This window comes from Raphanus sativus, chromosome 4 (genome assembly GCF_000801105.2).
Source record: "Raphanus sativus cultivar WK10039 chromosome 4, ASM80110v3, whole genome shotgun sequence".
NCBI classification, from domain to species: Eukaryota; Viridiplantae; Streptophyta; class Magnoliopsida; order Brassicales; family Brassicaceae; genus Raphanus; species Raphanus sativus.
Window position 1 is genome coordinate 21,948,400 of NC_079514.1, and position 20,503 is coordinate 21,968,902.

A 20,503-nucleotide genomic window follows, 5' to 3' on the forward strand; every position below is an offset into this window, starting at 1 on the left:
TTCTTTGTATATTGACATCAGATAACATTTATTATTTATTACTATTGTATAGTTATATTTAGTAATTTTTGAGGTTTTTAATCTTATTTAATTGCAATCAAAGATATTCAAAGAGATTAGATTGATACACCAACCAATACATATATTTCAAACCTATTTAAAAAGAGCAGTTTTTATTTAGCAAAAAAATATTCTAAAGCATTCTCAAGTTATTTAGAACCCTTATAAACAGAAACAATTTAAAAACATTCCATTTATTCCATATCGGAACATATTTCTCCTTGGCAGCTCTCTAACCATCTCTTTTGTTCCATATCCGAACACAATTTATTTACTTCATATATCTCTTACATACGATCCATAGCATGTCCTTGATTAGATGACAAACCCTGGTCGCTTCTATTCCTCGCCTCCCTCAACAAATCAAAAAATAGTTTCTTAAGAAACATAACAATATTATGACACTTGAATAAGCTAAAATCTTTGGCTTAAGTTGTGCCAGTATCTGGTGCTTTTCTTGGTATCTGTGTTGAGCTCTGTTTCTGGCTCTCTGCGTATCCAACCACGGTATCAGAAGCTGGTGCTGTATTTTGTAAATCAACGCCAGTTACGCCACATTCTTACCCCACTGCACGTTCTACCGTCCATGCAGTCGAGATTGTCACTTGCACTGTCTAACCAACCACATCGGCATTTTCAGTAGCCACTCCGGCGTAATGAGAAGCTCTATTTCCCCTTTTACCTTCATTTACTTTCCATATCAGCCGCTTCCTTGCTCATTATCATCACTTCACCATTTTGAAAAGTTGGTATTCTTCACCGTTTTCCTAGTAAGATAAAAACAGCAGAAAGATGGAACGGATATCAATGAAAAGTGATGATAGGAAAAAATACCGTATATCTCTTAACTGTTTCAGTCAGGTCCATGACCCACTGTTGTCCTCAGACAATATATAGCTTTCCTCTAACCACTATGTCGCCCATTGAAACCTGTCCTGATGTTCGACCATCATATGCTTCATGTATAATAACCAACATGGTGCTAAAATCAAGAAAGAAAGAAAGAGATCAGAGGCTATCAATAATCTTCAATAGCAAATAATGAAGAGAGACAGATCTTTGAAAGAGGTGTAAATAACTAATGTCATGCTGTTATTGTAACTCAAATAGAAACAATAATTAAAAAGCAAAACCACTGATTTGAAAGAGGTTTAAATAACTAATGTACACATATATATTGTTCCTGATCTCTTCTCTGATTACCGCCTCGCAAACAACTGATTTGCCACGTCCCTCGATCCAGTTCACACTGCAGGTTTCTTGTCTGAACAGAAGTTTACCTGAAACAATTAAACAAATAGAAAGATCATACTACTAAATCTTAGAGTCTTTCCAAGTCTGGAGAGGACACTAATAAGCTTAAAGGGACTCACCGGAGATTCCGATGACATCTATGTCAGGAATATCACACATGACATCTATGTCAGGACACTCTGATAGTGGATGACTCAAAGACTCACTCACTTTGCACGGAAGACTCAAAACCAGGAAAGCACTTTCTCCTGAAGCTCCAAACTCATCATTTACTCTCGTTGGTAATGTTCAGTATATGTAGAGGATCATCCTTATTATATGAAGTTCCTTCACAGCAGCATATTTTGCTTCCTGTGAACAAATAATCAGGTAAGAACAGTTTGGAGTTAAATCAAAACAGAATCATAATCGTCATGAGACCAGAGAGAAGAGAGAGAGCGAGTACATGTGAAGTTTCAGTGAACAATGGTCTACTAATCTGCACAATGAACCTTTAAAGCAAAACGTTGTTTATAAACCTGATGTGAGTATGCCTCAATACTCAGAAGCAGTTCCTTTCTATCAAGTCAATAAATCAATGGCAACAGAATCAGAACTCAAGCTATGAGTTTAGCTTGTAGCAGTCTCTGAAAACCTGCACATTAGGATGCATGACCTTCTCCATGAGATTGCTACCTTCCGAAGCTTTCACTCTTGGTGACCCCAAATCCAATGCTTTGTTTCTTCTCATTGATCGAATCCTTACAGAATAGCACCGAGATGGCTTTAAGCCTTGGCTGATTCCAGTTTTAGTTCAATAGACTTCTTCTCGGCGGAGAGTATATAGCGGCGGTCGGCGGTTCCGCATCACCGGAAGAGGAATCTGCTTTGCACGTTTGCTTGGTGGGCCATGGTTGAATCTGAAAATTTTGCAGTTATGTATCTGTTTTGAATAAAAAAATTGAATCGAAAAAGACTAATTTGCAGGCAAGGAGTTGAAGGGATCAATGTCAAAACAAATGATTATAGGGTGGTATAGAAGATGAAGAGAGATTGACAGATTTTCGTAACAGTTTTATTTTGATAAACGAAAAGAGATCAATTTTAATAATCAAACAATTTTTGAAATTAACATGTCAAAAAAGAAGCGTTTCAATGAGGTTTCACCAAGTCGGTTGAGTTGTAGATAGATGAAACGACGATAGTGGTGTGAGGTAGGGAAAGAAGTAGTTAGGCTTAATTTAAATTCTAAGAATCAATTATATTTCAATGGCCCATTTTCCTGTCGTAAATCAACAATCTCGCTTGAGTTTAAAAGTGGACGATGTGGACAAAATCTCAATTGTGATTGGCTGATTTATTTATCTGACGTGGATAGCTTAGATTTGGAGAGTATTCTCCTTTTAGTATAGTATAGATATATATATATATATATATATATATACACTAATTAGTACTAACATAGTTTAATGCATTTTGTTTATAGGAAGACAAAGTATTTCTGTGGTTAAAAAAAAAAGAAGACAGTATTTAAGGTACCAAACAGCTACTATATATCTGGACTTGGCTGAGGTTCGGAATTGACCTGAGTCACCAAACCCACAAATGACGATGTTATATCAGTCTCCTTTCGACTCTCACCTTATAACAACTTATATAGTGGAGCTACAAGAGCTTTACTTTGCCAAGCCTAGTTGAGGCCGGCTTGCCTCTCCCACGTGAGATCAGCCGAGAACTCAGACAATGCGGATCTTGGATTTCCTTCAGCGATAGCCAAGTAATACAGGGCAGTTTCATCATCGACTTGCATGCTTCTCCTTAGAGATTCAATTAGCCTCCGCTTTCCATGGGCTGATAGTGTGGACAGATGATTCATACCAGATGCACAATGTTGTCTTTTTGGTCCACCTTCGAGGTAAAGCACGGCTACTTCACGTTTGGCGTACTTGTCTACCTCAATGTAGCAAGTGGTGTTAACGAGAATTTCGGGATTGCTTATTGGAATAAGCAGTCTGTCTCTTGAGTAAATCCCATGGTCGCTCATCATGTTGTTTAGTCGTTTTATGTCCATAACCTATATCTCGTCCAAGGAAAATCTCAACTTAAAGCTCATAAATCTAGCCATGGTAACAATTTACTAAAATCCAGAGTAGACATTCAAAGGAAAATAGCTACACAATATTCAAATGAACTGTTTGTATAAGTTTCTTCTGCATTACAGATAAGGAAAACATTTAGCTTCCAGAGTATCTTTAGAATATATCAGTCAAAAGCAATTCATGTAGCTCAGATTTCTAAATAATCTATTATCCTTTTTTATTCAAAGAGATTCGAAAGAATTAGGAAGAAGACAAAATTGAGATTTACATTTGATTCTTATTTAAGCGCAATCGAAGAGGAAAGAGTTACTACCTGAACGGAATACTTAACGGCGAGGCTAGTGACGCTATCACCACGAGAGATCCGATGAGAGATGGCGAATTTCCAGATTCCGTTATCTCTCCAGAACGCGCCTGAAACCGGTTTCCCCACGAGTTCCTTGATCCGCCATGGCGCCGTGAAAGCAGAGGCCACCAGATCGTTCTCTGTAGCAACGGAGTTCCAAACTCTGCAAACGCAGCTCGCACGCGCTAGATCCGCGACGGTGAGCTTCTGGAAGATAAGGCGTACTGTGTCACGGCATGCAAGTGCCATGAAGTGAGAATTCAATGGCGAGATGGTGGTGGTTGATTGATCCGAAGATCCGGCGGCAATGAGAGATTCGGTGAGGATATCTTCTCCCTCGCAGCAACAGCAATCCAGAGAGAGAGAGAGCAAGCGTGGAAGGATATATATCACACTTTCCAAATAAATGGAGCCTACATTGTCCCAATGGGATATTATCCCAACCTATAATTATCCCATTAGATTAATGATTTATAAAATTCTAATAATGTCCTTAGAAAATAAAATTAACAAACTAATTATGAAATATTAAAATGTATAAAATAAAGGAAAGTTTACTTAAACATTACATTTTTTTTTGGAAACACAACTTAAACATTACATATTTTAGGATAATTGATTAGAACCATACAAATCTTTTTTATTATTGATATTTTTTTATACTAAACATGTAAAAAACGCATTTATAAAAATGCTATTACTTTTTAATGCTACGTAAACAAAAACCCGGCGATACATAAGAATTTGGTTCCATATTTTTATTAAGTCAGCCGTAAAGCGCAACATGCGTCGTTACGGCTGAATTAGTGTTACATTGTGGCTGAATTAAAGAACCCAGCTGACTTAAGAGAATGCGGCTGAGTTAAGAAGATAAATCAGCCGTTTGTGGCGGCTGATTTATGCGATAACAGCTGAGTTTAGTACACACGTTACGGATGAGTTGTAGTTAAGACACAGCTGAGTTAAGTTTTCAACATCGACTAGCTTAGTTATTAAATTTACGGCTGAGTTTTGGGAGGTTGTTACGGCTGAGTTATATTTAATCAGCCGTAATTGGATGGATTAATAGTAAACTAAGTTTAGTTACGGCTGGCTTATTAACGAAAGATTATTTACTAGAATAACATCTGTTTGACGGCTGATTTATTTGACGATACGGCTGATTTATGATTTTTCATCCTAATTACCGCTGATTTATTAGCAAAAAAATAATTATTGAAATAGTATCCACGTTTCGGCTGACTTACATTGTACATGAGGGCTGATTTATTTAGGCTGAGTTATATATTCGTTTGGGCTAACTAATCGATTTTCCATGTCATCAACTTGGATTTGCCATGTCATCAATAATGTTAAAACAGTAAAATAAGAGTCTATGTTATTTGTTGGACCCAATTTTGGGCAATCGGGCTAATGGGCCTATTCAAGAATAACTTGCCGCAAGATTGAGGCCCGCAAGAAGAGTTCGACGTGAAGACAAAGTCGATGGAAGAGCCCGAGATCGCGGAGTCAGTTACGATGATGGCGGATTCGATGCTATAAAAGGAGAACAAGATCAACACTCAAGGACAGCAAAAAACCCTAGAGAGAGAGAGCACATCACACACTTTGACATTTCTTACTTTGTCTTAAAACTCGATCTTGTTCGATCTCTTTGTTATAATCGATCTCTTTGTCTTTTTTTGAATTGAATGTTTAATTAATTCGAAAACAAAAAAAAAACGATTCTTACAAGGTATTTGATTGTCTGGTTTGCTGAGATCTAATCAAAGCCTATTTTTAAAAGAACAAAGAACATCAACGCTTTCTTGTTGCTCAAGTTGTTGCTTGTCGTGTGGCAAACCATAATCGATCTCTTTGTCATTCTTTGTAATCGATCTCTTATTCAATAAAAGTCCATTTTTGTCAACCGATTTCCGATTACGTCGTTGTGTTCTAAGGATATCGTTGCCTACATCCTTTATCACTCTCCAGTTTACTTTACAAACACTACAAAATAAACGAAAAACATCCTTGCTAAGAACCCGATCTAGGATTTCTAAGCACGAATATGGATCCAAATCAATCCGCAAAATCCCAACAGAGAACAAACGACGCCGATCCCATCGGAATCGAGCAAAGGACTGATCTCCCGATCAGATCCACCAATACAAGTGGGATCAACGACCCGACCCAGATTCCGCAAGCTCCTCAAGCCGGGATCACGGCTTCCGACAGATACGGAGCCCGAGTCTAGAGCCGCACTGGGGACAAACTCCCCATCGACAGTTCGCTAATCCGAACACAATCAACCAGACCGATATCCCCCACGCCGATAACTCAGGCACGGGAAGAAGTCGCCGAACTCCGAGGTATGGTCCGAACACTCCTGAATAAAGCCCGAGAACAGGAGATCGCTCACCGGACGATCACCACTTGGCTGGAACAGACCGAAAGGGAATTCGCCGAAAATCGAGCTAGTATCCAAGACGAGATCAGATCTCAGATAAATCCGCCGCCCCGAGCCTTGAACGGCGGGACATTCGGAACTCCCGGTTTCTTGAATGCTCGATCGGGACGCTATGTCGGTGACAACTCGCTTAACAACCCACACGCAAGCTCGATGTACCGGAATTTAAGTTACAATGGACCTGGCGAGGATCCAGTTGGGATTCAAGGGTCTCCAAGCACACCTCTCCGCACTCGTAACGGGCTCGCCGGAAGAGTCGATGGATCTCGAAATGAAACTCCGCCATCTAACCCGCGAGGTTTTGGAGGCCAACAGACACCATTGGAAGGATTCGAACTACCTAACATGGGTTCCGACCAGGATAGTCAGAACGGAAACCAGAAGGACTCCCTTCTCGGACAGAATCTCATGGATGAAGTTAAGCACTATTGGCAAAATCAAATTCCCTGAATATTCCGGAAACTCAGACCCTAAAGCCCATATCCGAGCCTTCAGACTCGCGATATCAAGGGCACACCTTAACGACGACGAAAAAGAAGCAGGATACTGTCGGTTCTTCGCAGAGAATCTCACAGGTTCCGCCTTAAAATGGTTCGCTGGTCTGAAAGAGAACTCAATCGATAACTTCACACAACTAGTATCAGCATTCCTGAAACAGTAATCGATATTCATTGAGATTAGAACAACCGAGGCCGATCTCTGGAACCTCAAACAAGCTCCTTTCGAACCTCTCGGAACGTACATAAACAAGTTTAGGGAAATCAAAGCAAGAATCGCAAACCTAAACGATGGAGTAGCTCTGGCTGCCCTGAAGAACGATTTATGGTTCTCCTCTAAATTTAGGGAAGAAATGACAGTCAGAGCCCCTGCCTCGTTAGACGACGCATTACACCGAGCGTAGTTCTTTGCGACCTACGAAGAGGACGTTGCCAACTTAAAAGAACAGTACTTGGCTAAAAGAAGATGACAAACAAATTTTAGTGATGTTGTTTAATGAAATATGGATACATAATTGATGCTTAGAGAGAGTATAAGAAACCAATGTTCCTTAAAATTAGCAGGAATGAACCGATATGTCGGCCACTCATGAACCCATCCTTCTCGAAGAATATTTGGGATGGTCTGCGAAAGATCATGTAAAAATCTAAACCACGTAACAGAGGTTTTGTCAACGTAGACACCCTGGCCATGGTTTAGAACAGAGAGGTTCTCCTGATCTGCAGAACTTAGAATGACATTCACACTGCTGTCAAGTTTTAATGACCAACTAGGGACAATTGACATATTTGTAGGTTACTGAATTTTGACAGATATTGTTTCAAATGTCTCTAGAAAAATTGTGAGAATGGGTCTATATATAGAACGTCAAAGGTAGTGGGATAAAATTTCCCTAAAATTAATCAGTTGAAAGCAACATTGTTTTTCCCGTCGATAAAACGAAACGTCGTTAATAATAGTAAATAATAGTAAATATAATAAAGAATACAAATTCAGTTGAAAGGACATTGTATATGGTTTAGGGTTTAGGGTTAATTATTTAGGGTTTAAGGTTACCTATTTAGGATTTAGGGTTTAGTACTTAGGAATTAGGGTGAATATAATAGTAAATATAATAAAGAACACAAATTAAGTTCAAAGTACATTGTATATGGTTTACTTTGATTGAATTAGGCTCACACCTTCTCTATATTTAAATGTAATGTTTTAACTAGGGAACCCTTTAACTAATTGTAAGATAACATATACCTCAATATTTTTAATCGATTGTAAACTTGAAATTCAATAAAGTAGACACATTAAGTTGATTGCATATACCCTTCAAAATCAATAAAGTAGACACATTTTGTTGCTTAATGTATATTCATTACATTTTTTATTTTAGGATATGTTTGAGGTATGACTGAGTTATATTAACTGATACGGCTGAGTTATATAAACACTTTTCGACTTTAGGGTATGTTTGAGGTATGGCTGAGTTATATTAACCGATACGGCTGAGTTATTTTAACCGATACAGCTGAGTTACATAAACATTTTTCTATTTTAGGGTATGTTTGAGGTATGACTGAGTTATATTAACTGATACGGCTGAGATATATAAACGATAAGGCTGAGATATATAAGTGAAAGTCAAATACTAAATAAAATTTCACACTAAAAGTCATATACAAACTAAAATCACAACTTAAGTCGAGAAATTACAACAAGGAAAACTAAACTAAAGGTTCAGACGGCCAACATTGCGTTAATGGCTGCATTTCCTCCGTCCTCGAGGATCTCTGCTGCTATCTTCACCCGTATACCTTGAATATTTTTGTCATTTATCCCATCAAAAGTAACACAAAGTGCTAAACACTCGACAAACTTTAACGAATACGCCCCACAATCGCCAATTTGGGTGTTCTGTGGAACGTTTTGGGGATTCCTCCTTCTGAACGCCAACTGCTTTTTACTTGGTTTTCGGAGATTGGCAAGAATGATAGCATTCAACATCGCAGGGAGCATTTGCGTTATCAGCTTAAATGCAACTACCATTTTATTCTCACTTTCTTCTGTCATCTTTCCAACGATACAGTCGTAGTAATCAACCTTCTCCTTTACCACCACGTGAAACGCCACCCAGTGATCACCTTTTACTTGAAGCACTCCGTACAAGTGATCCACATCTTCAACCAATTCAAGTTTGTTGGAGTTTCACCGGGAAGCCTACCATTGACTAACTCTTCATAACCACTGCCTTTGAACATATAAACCGTTCAGGTTTTATCTTGAACTGGGCGTAATCGTGAACCCACGTAGTGAGGAACCAAGGGTCAATAAAGGCAATGCGCTTCGACCATAATGGGGTGGGATCTCGAATGGACCTTCCAATGAGAACTTTCATATACGCAGCGACATGATGCACAAAGGAGATTAACTAAGTCATCAAATAATATATAACTCAGCCGTGATTAATTTAATAACTCAGCCGTGATAGGTTTATTAACTCAGCCGTAATAGATTTAATAACTCAGCCATAATAAATATAATAACTCAGCCGTAATAGATATAATAACTCAGCCGTAATAGAGACTTACATTATTAAACATCCATCCATATTGCTGGTCTGGCCATGGTCTTTCAGTGATGAGTATGTTGTAGAAGTCGCACTCATAATCAGCTGTTCTCAACGGTTTTTTAGTTGATTTCCGTACTGGTGCTGGTTTGGGTGGAATTTTGCTTATCTGATCCATAAGGTTTTCCACTTAAACGGATCAACATGTGCTAGAGGATCATATATATCGGTTGAATGCTCAACATTCTTCCTCATACACGACGTTCCATCGTCTCCAATGTAAGGAAAACCTGGTTCTGAAGAAACTGCCACCAATGAACAACCCTGTGTAGATAATTGAACAGTTCCCTCCCGATAGTCCTTTAACCTGGCAGATCTAATCACTTCCTTGTGCTCGACATCAGACTCAGGCAACAATTTGTCATGTGCCGCGAGAATGTCGTCTGTCACATCAGCAATGGAACTGTCCTGTAGAGTTGGAATCGTTACTCTTATTACATTGGCACACAGTTTAGTAACGCCCTCCTTCTTTGTCTCACCAACCTTTTGCTTCTTTGACGCAGCCTCCTTCTTCTTAGCAGCAGCATCTTACTTCTTTAACTCAGCCTGTTTTTTCTTAGCAGTGGTTTCCTTCTTCTTTAACTCAGCCTCTTCCTTCTTTTTTAACTCAGCCGCTTCCTTCTTCTTTAAAGCAGCCTCTGCCTTCTTCGTTAACGCATCCTCATCCTTCTACTTTGGAGACCTTGCAGCCGCGTCTATAGGCTGGACACTTAGGTATATTAACATTCTTAGCAGAAGAAATACTAAGAAAATCAAGATGATCATGTTTAGCAGGAGTTGCAGCGATCTTCTTCGCAGCAACCTCTTTTGCAGCAGCCTCATCATTCTCCTTATTAGCCTCATCCTTTTCCGCATCAGTATCTTTAGTATCAGCCTGGCAAAAATCTTCAACCAAATTACTTTTCACCTCTAAAGCCTTTTCATTTTTCAGATTCAGTTTAACCCTAAAAACTTTGGCATTGGCCTTAGCAATCTCCTTTGCCAAAAAAATTTCCGCCTCTAGATCTTTACCAGTAGGGATCTTATCTATCGTTGCTAGTGGACTATTAACGGACTTCTGCTGTAAAGTCTATGTTTCAGGCTGTGGCGAGGGTAAAGATTTCTGTTGAGTGTAGTTACCAATGAAGCTTTCACCTATCCCCAGAATTTTTAGACCCTCATTCACTATATCATCAACAGTCTTCTGGGTTAACTCACCAAAGTTGGAATCGAATTCGTTTAACCGCGAGTCGATCGTAATAAATCAACATTCATATTGATCAAATTTTCTAGAAATATTATCCAGAGTACTCATTATACTCCTCAGAGCCTCATTGTTCGAAAGATCTTCCCTACCTTCCTTCTCGCTAGAATCCTTTCCCGTTGCAGCAGCTTTACCTTCACTAGTGTTCACTTCCTTCTGTTTCTTAACTTTCTTCTGCTTCTTAGTGGGTGACTTGGCTTCTGACGAAATTCCACCCTTCATTTCCCAAAAACCTCTAACAAATCTACCTGCATGTATGTCTGTTATCAAATTAACGAGTTGTGGGTCGTCAGCTTCACCTGGCCATTGAGGAAACATCTCTTAAACTGATTCCTTCATAACCATATTCTTAACACGCACCTGCAACATGAACACATAACTCAGCCACCAAATTACTCATAACCCAGCCATCAAATTATAATAACTCATAACTCAGCCATCAAACAACTCATAACTCAGCCATCAAATAACTCATAACTCAGCCAATTATAATAACTCATAACTCAGCCACCAAACAATTCATAACTCAGCCATCAATTATAATAACTCATAACTCGTCAGGGGCATCTTGGTAATTAAATGGATTTTTGGGCTTCAAGTCAGTTGTGACCAAATTGGGCTTCTGCTGCGTGTTTACCATCGATCGATATCACTGAGTGTGCATCAATTGATATACATCTCTCCTTGTCGACCTCAAGTGGTGGTCGATATGGTCATCTCAGATGAAATCTCTAAAGTGCTCCAAAATGCTCCAAAATCACCATCTTTTCTTCAATTGCTCCTGAACCTGTAAATATGCTACCTAGACTCCAAAATGTATTAAATCTATTCTAAAACTCCTATATACCATGGCTAAAATCGGTTCAACTTCATGGTATATCAAATTCACATCTTCTTCCGCACATCTCTCCTCATCAGCCTCTACAGCTTCTACATCTTCTGCAAAGCTAACTTGCTTCTTGAGAAGCTTATGAACACTATCAATTTTGGCTCTTACATTGTCCATCTGCTCCTTTCCAAGGGCATTAGCCAATTTTCTCCTCTCGTAATCAGTGTTCTTGGTGCTGTTGTTAGATGCCAAGTTCTATATAAGTCTCGCAGCCTCTTCTGGATTCCTGATGTTGAAGTTCCCTTCACTAGCTGTGTCTAGAGCTGTTTGATAAGCCATATCTAAACCTCTGAAGAAATTGTTGAGCAGCTGCACTTGGTTGAATCCATGGTGTGGACAATCTCTCTGATAAGATTTGAAGCGAACCCAACAGTGTCTGAAAGGCTCTGTAGGCTTCTGCGTGAATGTAGAAATCTTGCTTCTCAAATCCTCTGCACACGCCTCATCAAAGAAATTACGCAGGAACGCTCTTTTTGATGTCTGCCCATGATGTAAGAGATACTGGTGGAAACTGTTAGGGGATTTTTGTGTAAGTCCTTTTTGAGTACTACGGAACGGAGGACAAGCTTACAGATTACAAGGTATCCGGTGTGGGAACCGAAATTCGCACTGTCGATTTTTGTTAAATAAATCGAAGGAAAACTAAGTAAACCTAGTTTTCCCTGAAGGCTCGGATTCTCTGCGACAACCAAATGAAATTGATAGAATAAAGCAACGTAGCGGAAAAATTGCACTAAGGCGTTTTATTAAATAGATGATACAATATTCTTCCGAAAAAGGGAAGTAGAGAAACGCTGAAGCGGAAAACGACGGAAATAAAGGAGACAAAACGTTATATGTCTTGCTCCGCTAGTCTAAACTCCTAAGTCCTAAGCTAGAAGGAATTCTCTAAGTCCCTAAGTTTCGGATTTGCTCTCTCTTAATGATTTTTTGCTCTGCCCTTCTTCCTCTCCCAAAGCTCCTTTATATACTCCTTCTTATGACGGTCTATTCTCCTTTTGGGCCGCAAGGCGGGCTTTTTTCCATTTTCGTCGGCCTCCATGTTTATCGGGAAACTTGACATTTATCTTCGGGAAACTTGACATTTATCCTTCCGGAAATTTAGCATTCATCTTGTTACGTAAAGATAAACGTAAATCGTCGTATCTATCTCAGATAATCGTAAAAAGACTGTCCGATTGCGTTTGGTCCCTTTCGGGCCGTCTCTAGGACTTCCGTTGTTTTCTACGATTTCTTCGGAAGTTCTTCATTCGTTCGTAGAGTTGAGACGAGTGGTGTCTTAAGATAACCATCGCTGTTTCGTACGAAGAATTTAAGATCTTCCTTCCCGTTGATATCTTACGAGTTTCCGAAGTGTTTCCGACGGTCTTAGATTGGAGTAAGAACCGGAGTTTCGTACGCGGAATCTCAATGATTCGTCCTGCGAGGACTTGGGAAAGACTCGAAGTACAGAGTTCTGATGGCCGGGGACTGGAACTTGTGTACCGGAGATTGTTGTCCGAAGACCCGAGCCAGCACGGGGCTAGCCGCCCGGCGACCACGGCCAGCACGGGCGCTAGCCACCGGCGGCCACGGCCAGCACGGGGCTAGCCGCCCGGCGACCACGGCCAGCACGGGCGCTAGCCGGCGGCGGCCACGGCCAGCACGGGGCTAGCCGCCCGGCGACCACGGCCAGCACGGGCGCTAGCCGGCGGCGGCCACGACCAGCACGGGGCTAGCCGCCCGCGGCCACGGCCAGCACGGGCGCTAGGCGCCGGCGGCCACGGCCAGCGGGGGGCTAGCCGCCCGGCGGCCACGGCCAGCACGGGCGCTAGGCACCGGCGGCCACGGCCAGCACGGGGGCTAGCCGCCCGGCGGCTACGGCCAAGGCCGGGGTCGGCTGCTCGGTTCCTTTGGTTTACGGGTGTTCGTGTTCGTTTTTCGGAGGGTTTTTCGTATGACAAATAGACTTAGCCGTTGATTTCGAGATAACCGTTTTTGACCCCAACAGTTAGCCCTCCAGCATGCAAGATGCGGGAGCGATTTTGTGTGCGGAAGATTTGAACATCGAAATTTTCAGCTAGGAATATTTTATTCCGAAAAACTCTACCACCTTTGATTTCTTATAAGTAGCACCCCATCTCCCTCTCATTTTTCACTCACTCTCCTTTTCTCAAATTTCAGAAAATATGGCTTTCTCTCCAAACGAAAAGAAAGATTCTGATGTCAAAATGAGTGAAGCTAACCAAGCCTCGCCGGCACAGGATGCTCCTGCTCTTAAGCAGACATTCGTCGAGGGGTTCAGTTCTTTTCAGGACAAGATGGAGCGACGCCGTTCTGAGATGGAGTCTAACGGGGCAGGTCCTAGTGCTACTTCCGTTCCGACTTCCGTGGCTCCGACTCTCGGGTCCGATGTCGCTTTAACTCCGGATCCCGCGGTTCTGGTTCTTGGACCCGACGTTACTCCAGTCCCGATCTCCACAACTCCAGCCTTTGGATCCGATGTCCCTTTGCCTGCTGGAGAAATTGTCGTTCCGGAGCAAGCACCCGATGTCCAGGCTCGCTCCGAGGGCTCCCTTTCGTGCCGATAGTGGTTTTGGAGGATGCGGTGGAAGTCATGCCTCCTCCTCCAGAAAAGAAGAGGGAGATCGTCTTGGGACTTCCCGCGTCCAATGCTGTTCCACCATCGAGGGGACGTTCAAGAGCCGGGGCTGCCGGATCAGCGAAGAGGAAAAGGTGTACTAAGAGTGAGGAGGGCGAGATTTCGGCGAAACTGTCGCAGCATCGCTCCAAGGTATTTCTTGAAACCCCCTCTCTTTTGTTGACTCCTTGATTCTCACCTTCTCTCGTGTGATTAGTTTGTGTCGTTGATCGACGAGATGCTTGGCGATTGCGGACTGGAGGTCACACGTTTGTCCAAGGAGCTGGATTCGTCGCGGGAAACTTTGAAGCGCACTGAGGCTGTGCTTCAATCGATTGAGAGCACTCATGCTGCCCAGACGTCGACGCTCGAAGCTAGGATCAGCGATCTCGAGCGTGATCTGGGAAAGACTGTGAGCTCGCTGCTCAAGGCGAAGGAGGAGAAGAAGAGCAAGTCCTCGGAAGTTCGACGTCTTAAGAGATGGATTCAGCGCTTCGAGGAGATGGGAGATTGCACTGCGACGGAGCTTGCCGGCCCGTCATCCTCGGGTACCCTGGTCCCGAGTTCGGAAATTCCAGAGGTCCAGGATGCTGGAATCGTTGCGGACAAGGGCGGTGAGGAGGTCGGCGAGGGCGATGGCGAGGCTGTTCCTGCTTCGGGTGAGTCGGAGAACGAAGGCGGTGTTCCGGAGGACGCCTAGGTTGATCAATCCCCGAGGGGATTTTTATTTTGATTGTATTTCGGCCGTTGGTTGGCCATTATGTATGATTTCGGGACTGGCTGTTGGTGGCTTTGAATCCCTGCCCTTTTTAGGGCGTTGTATTGAACTCGCGGTATGCGTTTATAAAATATTTTGCGTTTAGAACTTCTGTTTGTCGAAGTTAGAGGGGCAGGGTGTGAGTTGTCGTCTCATTCCTGCCTCCCTGACGATCACCGTATCCGTAGTTTGTACAAAGCGAGATTTCCTGCGGTTTACGATTTACGCGAAAATTCGTGGAAACGTATAGACTTGAGTGAAGAGACAAGTTTTGGGATCTCGCGTCGTTGACGCTTTGCCTATGAGATGTTTAAGATACCAGCAAGGCTGGGTTTAGGGCAAGACCTAGGTTTACTCTCAGACTGAGGCTGTGCGATGACAAATCGGCTTTCGTTTTGCCTGTTTGTGATTTTAACCTGATTCGTACCGTTTTAAAATCCGTGAAGTGGTATCGGCTTATATGATTTGTATGGTCACGAATCGAGCTACTTCCTTTACGAAGTGCTGAACCAAATTTTTTGTATAGCGCGCTATGGGATCCTTGTCGGATGTAAAAGAGCCTACCCTTAGGTGGCTTGTCTGTTTAGGACGTTAGAGTTCGTTTGTTGTGATCAGCAACAACGATATGATGCCGTTTAGAAGGCGTATGAAGGTTTTAATCGAAAAACGGATGTTCGGGCACGAAGCGACGTCTCACAGTGCTTTGAAGTTTGTTTTTCTTATGCCATAAAGGACTATGGGCTTTTAGAAATCGCGGAATGTTTCCGGGCGATAGTTTTATGGTTTGTTTGGTGGATACTGGATCCATTGTTAAGGCCGTTAGGCGAATTGATTGCGGAAAGTTTTCGAAAGTTCAGTTTTTTCGAAAATTATGGGAGCGTGCGAGTGTACGCACCCCACTCCCCCCTTTTAAATCGGGGGGATAGCTGAACCCACTGGTTGGCGAGTTGCCTACGTACCTCTTTCGAGGATCAAGCCATCTCGTAGTTCTGTTGTCCACGTTTACGTTCTAGTGGTAGTATTTTTTGAGATGCATCGCATTCCAAGTTCTCGGGATTTTTACGTCTTGCATGTTTGCGATTTGATACGAACCTGGTCGGACGACTTTTATGATTTTGTATGGTCCTTCCCAGTTTGCCCCCAGTTTTCCCGCGTTTCGTTCGGCAGTGTTTTGGAAGACTTTTCGCAAGACTAGATCACCCTCTTTGAATCTTCGATGACATACGTTTGCGTTGTAGTATTTGCGGCGGCCTGCTGGTAATTTTGAATCCGGATGAGGGCTTGGTCGCGACGCTCGTTGATGAGGTCAAGATTATCCAGTAGCATGGCATTGTTCAGGTCTTCCCGTTCGGGAAGAAATCTCCCCCGTACGCCGGGGAATTCTACTTCCGCCGGAATCATGCATTCTGCTCCGTAAACGAGAGCGAACGGAGTTTCCCCCGTTGCTCGTCTTGGAGTGGTTCGATGAGACCAAAGGACCCCTTCGAGTTCTTCTGCCCATCGTCCTTTTTTGGCTTCCAAGCGTTTTTCAGTCCGTCTAGGACGGTTTTGTTTATGGTTTCAGCCTGTCCGTTGCACTGCGGGTATCTGGGAGTAGACTTGTTAAGTCGTATTTTCCATTTTTGCAGAATGCCTCAAATCGTGTGGAATAAACTGAGACCCGTTGTCCGTTACGATTTCGTATGGGACACCGTGTCTGGTTATGTTGTTTTTCCAGACGAAGTTCTCGACTTGCACGTCTTTGATACTTGCGTAGGATTCTGCTTCCACCATTTTGAAAAGAAATCTGTGAGGACCAGCAGGAAACGTTTTTGTTTTGATTTGTGTAGCGGTCCGACGATGTCCATCGACCATCGCATGAAAGGGTACGGAGATGAGATGGAAGAGAGGATTTTGGCGGGCTGATGAATTGTCGGGGCGTGCCGCTGACACTTCTCGCATTTCCGAGCGAACTTCTCGCAATCCTTTACCATAGTTGGCCAGTAGAATCCGTGGCGTTTTATTTTTGTTGCGAGAGACCTTCCGCCGGAGTGGTTTCCGCACGATCCGGAATGAACCTCTTCCATGATTTTTCTCGCCTTTTCTCCTTCCGCGCAAGTCATGAGAGGTCCGGAGAATCGCCATTTGTAGATTTCGCCTTCCACGGTTACGTATCGCGCTGCCTGAATTTTATTTTCCGGGCTGCCCATTTCTCCGCGGGTAGGGTACCATCTACGATGTAGGTTCTGATAGGTTCTAGCCAGGGAGTGTCGCAGCCATAGTCTGTTTGGTCTGCGTCGTCTTCCGGTTGGTCTTCGTTTTCTTCCGCGCCTTCGATCTGTGTTCTGATCAGGTTGGCGATTACCGGCGGTCCGATGCTTGGATGCTCTATGAATTCGACGGGAATTATTCTTTTAAGCCCTGGATCCGAGCTTGAGGCGAGAGCGGCTAAAGCGTCAGCTTGGACGTTTTCCGAGCGGGGAATCCTGGTTAGCGCAAATTGCTGAAAGTCGTGGGCCAAGTCTTGGACGACCTTCAAATATGCGTTCATCCTTTCATCCCTTGCTTCGTATTCTCCGCTGAATTGGTTTGCGACTAACTGAGAGTCGCAGTAAGCGTGAATATTTTGAATCTTCAGCCCATGGGCCAGTCGTAGGCCCGCAATTAGCGCCTCATATTCTGCTTCGTTTGATGCATGAAAATCCAAGCGGAACGATTGCTCGAGGATTTCTCCTGTCGGCGAAGTGAGTCGGATCCTTGCTTGGTCGAGGATCCGTCGACATGGAGATCCCATGTTGATCCAGGATCCTCGTTAGTTAAGTCCGTCGCGGGTAATTCTACCAAGAAGTCCGCGAGTACCTGCGATTTCGTGCAGGTTTTTGGACGATATTCGATATCGTACTCGCTTAGTTCAATCGCCCACTTCGCGAGTCTACCAGACTGGCTTGGACTGTGTAGAATCGTCCGTAACGGAAAAGTGGTAAGCACCACGATGGTATGAGATTGGAAATACGGTCTAAGTTTTCTCGCCGAAGTTATGACAGCGAGTGCCAATTTTTCCATTAGCGGATACCGAGTTTCGGCATCTAGTAATGTTTTACTAACATAGAAGACCGGTTTCTGTTCTCCGAATTCTTCTTGAATCAGGACGCCACTGACTGCTGATGCGGATACTGCGATGTAGAGGAACAAGGGCTCTCCGACTACGGGTTTTGCGAGGATAGGAGGGGTGGCCAGATACTGCTTCAGCTGTTGGAAAGCTTTCTCGCAATCCTCTGACCACTCGAACTTTTTGTTCCCCTTCAAGGTTTCGTAGAAAGGGAGACACTTATCCGTGGAGCGCGAGATGAATCGGTTTAAGGCCGCGACTCGTCCGGTCAGCCTCTGGACTTCCCGCTTGGTTCTCGGGGAGGCCATTTCTATCAGTGCGTTGATTTGTTTCGGATTGGCCTCTATTCCGCGGAATGTTACGAGGTACCCGAGAAATTCTCCCGACGCCACAGCGAATCTGCATTTTGCTGGATTGAGTTTCATGTTGTGCTGGTTCAATCTCTCAAAGCATTCCTCTAGGTGGACTACGTGGTCGCGTTCGTCAAGAGATTTTACCAACATATCGTCGATATACACCTCCATGGTTTTTCCGAGTTGCTCGGCAAACATCCGATTGACGAGTCGCTGATACGTGGCGCCGGCGTTCTTAAGACCGAAAGGCATTACTTTGTAGCAATAGGTCCCTCGGTCGGTAATGAATGCTGTCTTCTCGCGGTCTTCGGGATTCATCATGATTTGATTGTAACCGGAGAACGCGTCCATGAACGATAGGAGTTTGTTTCCTGCGGTTGCCTCGACCAGACGGTCGATGTGCGGAAGCGGAAAACAATCCTTCGGGCATGCTTTGTTGAGATCAGTAAAGTCGACGCACACTCGCCATTTCCCGTTCTTCTTCTTGACGACGACGGGATTGGCGAGCCAGTCGGGATATCTTACTTCTGTTATTGATCCAACTTTGAGGAGTCTTTCGACTTCCTCATTAACCGCAGTTGCCCGTTCGGGGCCTAGCTTTCGCCTCTTTTGTTTTACGGGTTTATGAGTTGGATCGATGTTGAGTTCGTGACATGTTATGTTGATGTCGATTCCCGGCATATCTTCCGCAGCCCAAGCGAACGTGTTAAGGTTCTTCTTGAGACATGCGATGAGTTCTGCTTTCAACGGATCGCGGAGATTGGCTCCAATCTCCACGCACCGCTCTGGGTTAGTCTCGTCGAGGCAGACCGAAATTACTGGTTCGCAAGTGGGCTCACGTTTCCCTTCTAGGGCTTCAGCTCTTTGCGATTGCCAGAAGATTTCTGGAGGGTCCTGCGATGCTGGTTCGTGGGTTGCTTGCTTTTTTGGGTTAGTTTCGGGCTCAGAGTTTTTCGTTTTAACCCAGCGGCCAAGCAGACTTGCGGCGCTTTACGATCTCCTTGTATTGTTTCCACTCCGAAGAGGGTCGGAAATTTGAGGCACAGATGGAAAGTCGAGGGATTGCTCGCATGGAATTTAACCACGGAGTCCCGACGATCGCGTTATATGCTGCTGGACCGTCGACTACCAAAAATTCCACCGTCTTCGTGACGCTCCCGGCTCTGACCGAGAGATCGACCGAGCCGAGGGTCATCGTGATGTTTCCTGAGAGTCCGATTATCGGATTGGGATCGTCCGTGATAGCGTTTAGGTCGATTCCCATCCTCTCGAGGGTGTTTTTATATATAATATTTGTCGAGCATCCGGTGTCGACCAATATTCTCGCTACGTCGATGTCCTGGATCGTTAGTCTGATAACGAGGAGTTCGTCGTGAGGTTTGGCTTGACCAGCCGTTGCTCTATCCCGAATGACACGATGTTGCGGACAGGTGATGTGGCCATGCTGTTGTTACCAATCGTAGGTTTTTGAGTAAGAGAATCCGACCCCCCCTCCTTCTAGCGCCAAACTGTGGGAACCGAAATTCGCACTGTCGATTTTAGTTAAATAAATCGAAGGAAAACTAAGTAAACCTAGTTTTCCCTGAAGGCTCGGATTCTCTGCGACAACCAAACGAAATTGATAGAATAAAGCAACGTAGCGGAAAATTGCACTAAGGCGTTTTATTAATAGATGATACAATATTCTTCCGAAAAAGGGAAGTAGAGAAACGCTGAAGCGAAAACGACGGAAATAAAGGAGACAAAACGTTCTAAGTCTTGCTCCGCTAGTCTAAACTCCTAAGTCCTAAGCTAGCAGGAATTCTCTAAGTCCCTAAGTTTCGGATTTGCTCTCTCTCTAATGATTTTTGCTCTGCCCTTCTTCCTCTCTCCAAAGCTCCTTTATATACTCCTTCTTATGACGGTCTATTCTCCTTTGGGCCGCAAGGCGGGCTTTTTTTCCATTTTCGTCGGCCTCCATGTTTATCGGGAAACTTGACATTTATCTTCGGGAAACTTGACATTTATCCTTCCGGAAATTTAGCATTTATCTTGTTACGTAAAGATAAACGTAAATCGTCGTATCTATCTCAGATAATCGTAAACGGACTGTCCGATTGCGTTTGGTCCCTTTCGGGCCGTCTCTAGGACTTCCGTTGTTTTCTACGATTTCTTCGGAAGTTCTTCATTCTTTCGTAGAGTTGAGACGAGTGGTGTCTTAAGATAACCATCGCTGTTTCGTACGAAGAATTAAGATCTTCTTCCCGTTGAT

General features: G+C 43.5%; 1 protein-coding gene across 7 annotated transcripts; it reads right to left on the minus strand.

Moving 5' to 3' along the window:
• Nucleotides 1-303: 303 nt before the first annotated feature.
• Nucleotides 304-4,140, minus strand: LOC108829011 (F-box protein At1g55000). Of its 7 annotated transcripts, none has more exons than XR_001945905.2 (6): nt 3,706-4,125; nt 2,935-3,367; nt 1,760-2,213; nt 1,434-1,665; nt 1,264-1,340; nt 304-1,042 (listed from the first exon to the last, which is right to left on the minus strand). XR_001945905.2 is itself a non-coding variant. In XM_018602660.2 (2 exons), exons 1-2 carry the CDS (start codon nt 3,985-3,987, stop codon nt 2,984-2,986), a joined length of 666 nt encoding a protein of 221 aa, XP_018458162.1. In that variant the 5' UTR covers nt 3,988-4,140; the 3' UTR covers nt 2,744-2,983. The 7 variants fall into 7 exon arrangements, 1 of the variants encoding a protein (XP_018458162.1); XR_001945904.2 differs by having other exon boundaries at nt 1,229-1,340; XR_001945903.2 differs by having other exon boundaries at nt 304-827; nt 910-1,340.
• Nucleotides 4,141-20,503: the final 16,363 nt, after the last annotated feature.